The following is a 9,063-nucleotide window of genomic DNA, read 5'->3' as shown; positions in this document are numbered from 1 at the left end:
ATTATATATTATAAATATTAAATATTAAATATATATTATATATATTAATATATATATATTATAATTGAAAAAAGTAAATTAAAATTTTTGGTTTAAACCAAAAAACGAACTACGTCAACCTAAAAATCGAAAACCAAACCGAAATACCAAGTTTATAAAAAAATAAACCTAACTCAAACCGAAAAACTAAAAAAATAAAATCGAAAAACCGAAATAATTTGATTCGATTCGATATTTTAATTTTTTGGTATTTATGCCCACCCCTAGAAGTGAGATAGTCGAGAGTTGGAGCTGTGGGATTAGAGGCATTGAGAAGAGATAAGGAAATGTTTGATCATGACAATTTTTTTTTCTGGAGTTAGAATTTCAAAAAATATATTTGATCATGAAATTTCAGAAATTTCTATTTTCACTTTATTCACTTTTTTAATTTTCAAAAATTCCAAAAGTAGCAAAAAGATGTTTTCATTTTTTTTCACTCTAAATTATTTGTAACAACTAAAAAAAATAATTTTAATTTATTTTATGGCCAATCACAATCACAATCTCAATTTCTAAATCTGATTTTTCAATTTGAAAATAAAATTTATTTTTTTCTATTTTTTTCATAATAGAAGATGGCCAAACACCTACTTAGGCCCAATTTGGCCATGAAAATATAATTTTTTTCGAGTTAGTAATAGAGCTGAAATTGAAGTTGGAATTAGAATTGTGTTTGACCATAAATATAAATTGAAGTTATTTTTGAAATTTTGTGAAAAAATAAAAGTGAAAAAAGTGAAAACAAGTTTTTCTTGTTTTTTACCTTTTTCAAATATAATTTTAAATTATATTTGAAATTTTCATGGCTAAACACTATTATTTTTACTTTTTATTGAAATAATTAAAAAAAAAAGTAAAAAAATACTCATGACCAAACTGTTACTTAAAATGCCACGTATGTAATATGTTTTTTTTTGTTTCCATCAGAAAAAATATTTTTCAAAATAATTAGGGCCCGTTTGGCCATAGAAATTTTTTACTTTTTTACGAAAATGTTTTTCACCTTTTCGGAAATGGTGGTGTTTGGCCATGAAAATTCGAAAAATTATTTCAGAGTTTGATTCTAAAAAGTGAAAACAACTTTTTGTTGTGTTCACAATTTTTCACTTCCATTTCCAACTTTCATTATTATCACATATAACCCCAATCTTTAATTTTTTACACAAAACCCTCTTATAAATACAACCAACCACCAAGAAAAAAATTATTACTATGGTACATCATTTTTAGTTGTTACATATATTCTAATCTCTTTTTCTTCTTTTAACCAAAATTTACTAACGTGAAGTAAAAAATAATAAATGACAATCTATGACGGAAATATATCAACTTTTGTTTTGAATGAACTACTAGTACATTATGTTATTTAAAAATGAGAAATTCAATATTTTTTTCTTGCCATTCTAGTTTTATGTGTATGTCATATAATGGCTATTATGATTTTAATAAATTATTAAAAAGTGGTCAATAAAGTCACATATCAAACATAACGTAATGATCCATATTTACGATACAATAATATTCAAGGAAAATCAATATCATCAATAAAGAAAAAACAAAAAAATAGCACTAATCTATTCAAAAATAATTCATCCGTAATTTTTTTTTTAAAAATAAATTTAATAAAATGATTAATTCAAGTGAAAGTAATTAAAGAATTTTCATCAACAAATTTAAGAATATATAAAATATATTTACATCCATCAATCATATTTATCAAAATATATTTTCTCTACTCAATTGATTATGGTTAGATAAACTTATTGAACTCATGCTTGTAATATTTTTATTCAATTTTTAGAAGAATAACAATCATAATAATTAGTTTGTTGTTAATTATTTTATCAATTGAAGATATATAAATTATTTTCTCAAATATTTGGTTGTATGTTAGTAGATAAATTAATAATTAAATAATTTTAATAATTTTTAAAAGTTAAAAGATATAAAATTATAATTAAATTTTTTTTTTTTAAAAATCTAAAAAAAAATTTAAAAGACATATGGCCAAGCGCAACTTAGTTCCAACGAAAAAAATAATTTTTATGGCCCTACTTGCTCCGCACTATTAAATTGAACTGACCCTACCGACTTGTTTTCTTGAAAACCCAACTAAAGCCCTCGTAGCGGAGAGTTTCTCAGAAGGGAGAGTCGATCTCCGAAGTCGAATCATGTACGGTGGTGGTGAGTATCAGTTACTCAGTCTCTTGATTGTGAAAATTTAGGGCTTTCATATTGTATATGTTAATATAAGCACCAAAAATTCAGCGTATTTTCATTATTTGTTGTACAGATGAAGTGTCAGCAATTGTGATAGATTTGGGTAGCCATACTTGCAAAGCTGGTTACGCTGGCGAAGATGCTCCCAAAGCCGTTTTCCCATCTGTAAGTTGAAACGTTTTATCCTTGCAAATTATCACTTATATGTTCCCAAACTTTGTGAAGTAACTGTTTTAACTCAAGCCTCAACATCAAGTTTCACTGGAAAGCTCTAAAGTTTAGAACTTTGGTCATTGGCGGCATCCTTGAACCTCAATGACATTTAATATGCAATTGAAGTGAAAGTATAGAGTAGTGGTAATATAAAATTACCTAACCCTCAGCATCAGCACACTACTATTCGCCCGAGCTAAACTTTTTCCTTTTCTTATATTGGGGATTTAGAGATTTTTATTATAGATCATGAGCTCCTTTTAATTATTCCTTGAACAAATTAGAATTGGTTGAAGGGAACTCATCAACTAGACCATGAAAAAAAAAAACTGAATTTGGGAGATTTTTCCCATTGAAGTTGATAAAGGATATTGGTGTACAATTTGAGAAAATAGGAAACTTTACATTGTTTTCTCATCTCCATGGTGGAGAAACTTGAGGACTTATTAGACTCGTGGGCTTGTGAATCCTCTTTAGTGTGTGATGGTCATTTTTTGTGTGCATCCACTCTGGTAATGTGGTGGATTGCTTAATAATTCTTACAGTAGCTGTGAACTCTGTCAGGTCCTCGAGCACTATCGTTTCAAACAATTTGTGCCTCTTTGTTTTTCCAGGTTGAGTAGCTGTTCGATTTGATTTGGGAATTGGTTACCTGTAATGGATTTACATGGAATCTTTTACTAAATTTTATTGCCAACTCTATGTTATTATCACAAAACCACAATTGGTAATGATTGTCCTGCGAGGTCTTGTAGCTCTAACATCCAAGAAAGCTAAAGTGCAGTCAAATGACTACTGAAATGTACTTCTCTTACTTACTTATTAAAAAAGAAAATGAGCACCCAAGGGTGTGGCCTAGTGGTTCAATGAAGTTGGTTGAGCACCATAAGGTCTTAGGTTCAATTCTCAACAAAGACAAATGCTTGGTGATTTCTTCCCATCTGGTCTTGGTGGATAGAGTTACTTGATACCTGTTGCTATTGGGAGGTGACAGGTATCCCTTGGAATTAGTCGAGGTGCGTGCAAGCGGCCCGGACACCACAGTTATCAAAAAAAAGAAAGAAAAGAAAAAGACTCACTTCTCTTATGCATCTCAAAACCAGAAAATTTTAATGAAGCTTCCACATATTTGTGCAACCATTCCACGTTTCACCTTCAGAAAATAGATGAAATATAGTTGGTGTATTTGTTATATTACTTGTACCACTGCTGTAGAATGTTGGTTCAACGATGAAAGTATGTGAGCTGTGTTTAATGAAGTTAGAATGGACCATGAGAGATCAGGGTTCAAATCCCAGTAGAGGCAAAAAAGGTGGATGATATCTTCAAGCCTTGGTGGATAGAAGTACCTCGTATATGTGTTGGTGGAAGGTATTAAGTAACCAGTGGATTAATTTTGTTGTATGGAAGATAAGCTCCCGCTATGGGCGGGGTCCAGGGAAGGGCCGAACCACAAGGGTTTATTATCCTCCGTAGATTAAACAAATATCTAAGGGCCCGTTTGGCCATGAATTTTTTTCACTTTTCCGGATTTCTTTTTCACTTTATGTCATATTCAACTCCAAGTTGATGTTTGGCCATGAGAATTCCAAACAAAACTTGGAGTTGTATTTGGAAAAGTGGAAAACAAAAAAAAGTTGTTTTCACTTTTTTTCCGTCTTATTTCTCTCACAAAAATTCAAAAACAACTCCAATTATATTCATGGACAAACACAACTCACTCCAACTTCAATTCCAAAGTCGACTCCAACTCGAACTTCAACTTCAAAAATTTTAGTTTTCATGGCCAAACTCCCACTAAATATTGCTATCTCCTGTTTTCTGACTTTCTCAGGATTAGTTCAAATCTTTTCATCATTATGGTTGATGTGTGAATTCTTAAATATCATTAGCAAGTTAGCCACTCACAAACTAACTTTCCTGGACTGTTAGTCTATATCACTATGCTATTCCCTTCATGTATACTCATATTCAGTGTTTTATTTAACTAGTCAGGTACATGTTATATATTTGTTTAAGTTGTCTTTGATTTTATGATCTTTGAAAAGGCTGTTGGATCAGTTGATCAAATGGAAGATGATAATCCTGATAATCCGGAGGATAATTCTGGATCTGCTCTTGATTCTAAATCAAAGGTTAAGAGAAAATTGTATGTGGGATCTCAAGCCTTGGGATTTCGCCGTGATTTCATGGAGGTTAGTTTACAATTTATCTTGTACCATCTTGAGATGTCATTTCCTTATCTTATGTCATTTCCTTATCTTTGTTATCTAAGATGTCGGATTATCTTGTCAGGTGATATCGCCCATCAAGGATGGGGTGGTTGTGGACTGGGATATTGTAGAAAACATATGGGACCATGCTTTTAGGTAATTGGTCCTTCCTTTTGTTCATAGGTTGAAACAATTTCCCTTGTTCCATTAACTTTTTGTTGTGTCAATGGGAAGAATGCTACTCTGAATATTTTCAACTCAGATAATTAAGGGTATGCTTTGCGCTGCTTATGTTGCATGGTCTTTCTATACATGTCTTGTCCTCCCCTCCTAGTCTAAGCAGTACCTTAGAAACCCTCACTGAAGGATCTTAGAATGTAAAGGTGATATGCAGTTGATCTTGTTTCCTAGCACACATGTGAAACATATTTTATAATTATTGTGTGAGAAAAACAAAATCTGAATGAATTTCTTTTTAATCTCATTTGGTTTAGTTGATATTGGTCTATTTCAAAATCTTCCTAATAGCAGAAAGGTAGTTTTAGGTAATTGTCAGTATCCAGAACATGGTAGAGTTTGTTGCTGGTTGTGTTGAGCAAGTATTCCTAATTGCCCCAAGACCACCATTAGCCAATATTGGGCATTCCTTTTTTTGGTTTTACTACTTGGATTACTGACAGTGTCCTCTTTTTGAAACTGTTGTTGGAACCCTTCGATTATCACTGGGCTGGCGACTTGAACCTGACACTGGTACTGATGTGAGGTTCTTGCTGGATCTTATCAATGTTCGGTGAATAATTTGATGAAGGAAAGGTGAACAGAAAATGGAAGAAGACATAGTTGAAGGACAAAGGAGAAGAGGAAGAAAACAGAAAACAACAGATGAGACAACGAGTAGCAGTAATTCGACGAGCTTTACAGTGTCTCTCTCCAATTTTTCTTCTTCTCTGAAGTCGGACAGAAAGACCTGTAATTGATAGGTATTTAAAGCCGCCATTTAGGTAAAACAGAGGACTGACACACTACGGTTAATTTTGGGTGAAGCCACCACTGAATTCAAAGACTCAAAGGGGGAAATGCCCTGGGGTATCTTTGCCAATTCTTTGTGGGCTGGGTTTTAAGGAAAGTACCCGGACAAACATATTCTACAAACATATTGTGATTTTAATTGAGTCAGGAAGATAGTTCATTATAGCTTTGAAGACAAGTTCTATAAGAACAAGATTAAGTGGGCCAACTTGGAGATGGGTAGAGGGTGGACCCTTATTCATTGAGGTTTGAACCGTGTTTCTGCTGGCCCTTGGGAATGTCTCAATTATAAAAGAAAGTTTTAACTTTGGACTATTTAATACAACAAAATATTAAACATAACTTAATTAATTAGTTAATTAACCTAGTTTCAAAAAAAAAAAAAAACCAAGTTAATTAACCAAAAATGAATTTTAGTGAAAATTTATCTTAAAGGTGAGTTGTTTTTCTATTTTCTAAATAAATAATTGTTTTATTATGTTTTGAACATAGATCCATATAGGTGATATGCACCAGTTGAGTTATTTTGAGTCTTGTTAAAACCTACACGCTAGAACCTCTTTTACCCGTTTCAGACACTCGCATACAAACCCGTTGCATCTTAGATTTGTAGCCATGTCAGATACTCGCATACGTACCCGTTGCAAGATTGCTCTCATATTACTGTAAATAAGGTCATATTAGTGATTCATCCTAAAAGGGAAACACAAATATGCTACAGACTGCTTGGCGCTTGCACTCTATTTTTGAAGATCATGCTACAGTTTTTTTTTTTAAAATAAGTTTTTACATAAAGTTAGACTGCACAAGCTGTGAAGTCACCCAAAAACAGAGTGAATTACAATTACAGTTCCTAGATCTAAGCCTTTCTGGATGTAATCTAGAACATCAAAAGTAGACTCTGATTCCTCTATGTATTATTGTTTACACCAAAATAATAAAGGACTAAGCGGTTGATCTTCAACTTCTGGGTAGTACTTCCTTTGTCTTCAAAACATCTCGAATTCCGTTCTTTCTGTACTGTTCACCAAATGCATTGTAGGACAATCCTCCATATCTCTTTCCGACGTCTTTGATCACTGAAATACCTGCTCTATGTGAAGATGGTGTTGTATTACTGAGTCATTTGAAGAAGGGAGAAAAAAGTCCTTATATGCTTTTCTTGTGTCATCTTTTCTTTTTCTTTTTTCCTGTCATTTGGTTAAGCTGTTGCTGCTCTAGACTATTGAAAGGACGTTTTTTAGCTGCTACTTCTATTCACTTACAGGGAATGCTTACTGATCAATCCAAAGGAGCATCCAATGTTACTTGCAGAGCCTTGTTCAAACACTCAGCAGCAGAGGGAAAAGTGAGCAATGCAATCTTTCTTTTAGCAGTCTTATCATCTCACATTACATCATGTCATTTATCTTTTGGGCCTTGTATAACAATTAGGTACATGATTTCAAGACTTATTTTTTCTGAATATGCCGCCTTATCCACCTATCTTTGTGTTTTATGTTAATACCGTTTTATAGAACAGAGTTTTATTGGGAGGACAGGAGAAGTATTAAGATGAAAGCACATCCTTAAGTAAAGATTATATATCTATTAATCCTGTAGGCTCCTATGCCTTTCCTATTTCAAAGGGGCAAAGTATGAGCATTCTAACTACTTCCTTTCATAGTAAAGTCATAAACACCAGAAGTTTGTTAGTATAGTTTAATGAGAAAACAATGTAAATCCAATTAAACTAAGTAATAGGGTGATGGATATTTATATGATTAATGAATGCTAAAAGTGCAGCAATCTCTGATGAATAAGGACCTCAAGCTCCGATACCAGATTACCAGTGATGTAACTCTAGAAATGGAGTAGGGTGAAAGAGAAGGGGGGAATATGAGAAATGCGAGAAGGAGAGAAAATTAGAGAGAGTAGAATAAAACAGAGAGAGAAGGAAGAATCCACAAACGAGAGATTTTACAAGCAGGTCATCTCTTATTGCACATTGCACTTGGTTACTTTATCTCATATTGCTTTGATTTATATTTATGTCTTAATCCTTTTTATGTGATGCCATTCATCTTGCTTCATGTTTCATTACGCTTTTGTTTATTATTCCTTATCTTGAGCCGGTGGTCTATCGGAAACAACCTCTCTACTTCTTTGGAGGTAAGGGTATGGACTGTGTAGACTTTACCCTCCCCAGACCCCACTTTGTGGGAATACACTGGTTTTTTGTTGTTGTTGTTGTCATCTGTAAAATCTCTTTCGACTAGAACATTCTTGTGGGCATGCGTGAACAATTTGGAACTCTCAAGATAATTCTCTGAGCTATCTACCCAATTAAAGAACAAATCTAGGTCAAGTTTCCATCAAATTATGTCTGTCCACCTTGACTTTTTTTCTGTAAGGTCATTGTGGTCCTCATAGGCGGTGAATTTCTCTCAAACGTAAGACGTCACCTATTAGGATCTTGCCTGGAAGTCACATTTGTGGTGGTCTGCTAAGTGAGGATTGTCAACTGCTGACTGGGTACTGGTCAACTGTTCGTTTGCCACAGAATGGATCCCAAGTTTCAACATAAAGGCCTTACCTAGTTTAATGTGTAATACCGTCTGGAATAAGTCGAGTCGAAGGATTACTTTCCTGAACAAGAAGTTTCTACTGTGAAAGAAATTTTCCATCATGAAACGGAAAAAAAGAGTTCTTATTCAAAACTAAAGCTTCGAGGGAACACGATCATTTAAATCCTGCCTCTTAAGGGAGTCTGTTGCTTGCATTATCATGTCTTCTGTATGCAAAATGAGAATTACAGTGAACTGATGATCATCTATTAACAGGGCTGCAGAAATGATGTTTGAAAAATACCAAGTTCCAGCATTGTTTTTGGCCAAAAATGCTGTAAGTGCCTTTAGCCATTTGAATCTTTAATTTGTAGTGTCATAACATAACCTTCTTTGTGCTATTTAGTAATTAAACTTTCATTTAACCTGATTCAAGAAAGAAACAGAAAAAAGAAAAAGAAAAAGAAAAAAAGCTGTTTCTTCTTAACATTACAAGATCATTCCACTCTGGTTGTTAGTTTTCTTATGATACTCTTAATGGTAGGTTCTCACATCTTTTGCATCAGGACGTGCAACTTCTTTGGTTGTTGACAGGTAGGATGTTATGTTCTACTTACTGGCAATTTGCATTGAATTACTTATTTGACTTGTCTTGCCAATAACAAAGTTCTTTTGCTGAGTTATCTCATTTCTCAGCCTTAATATCATTTATCTTATCTGCATTATACACGTTGTACCTTACCTTTTAAGTGGCAACAACAAACCCAGTGTATTCCCACTTAGTGGGGTCTGGGGGGGTA

General features: G+C 33.2%; 1 protein-coding gene across 1 annotated transcript; it reads left to right on the top strand.

Annotated features, from left to right (window-relative positions):
• Positions 1-2,071: 2,071 nt before the first annotated feature.
• LOC124890709 (actin-related protein 4-like) lies at positions 2,072-8,857 on the top strand (the record flags this gene model as incomplete). The annotated part of the gene is given in 7 exon segments (XM_047402486.1): positions 2,072-2,226; positions 2,336-2,427; positions 4,524-4,670; positions 4,771-4,844; positions 6,985-7,065; positions 8,540-8,600; positions 8,808-8,857. Coding segments are annotated over 7 exon segments (518 nt in total), but the record flags the coding sequence as incomplete, so codon positions are not given.
• Between the last annotated feature and the right edge of the window lie 206 nt (positions 8,858-9,063).

The sequence above is a fragment of the Capsicum annuum genome, unplaced genomic scaffold, assembly GCF_002878395.1.
Source record: "Capsicum annuum cultivar UCD-10X-F1 unplaced genomic scaffold, UCD10Xv1.1 ctg2308, whole genome shotgun sequence".
Classification (NCBI taxonomy): domain Eukaryota; kingdom Viridiplantae; phylum Streptophyta; class Magnoliopsida; order Solanales; family Solanaceae; genus Capsicum; species Capsicum annuum.
The sequence above is the reverse complement of the archived record's forward strand: the minus strand, read 5'-3'. Positions and strand labels throughout refer to the sequence as shown.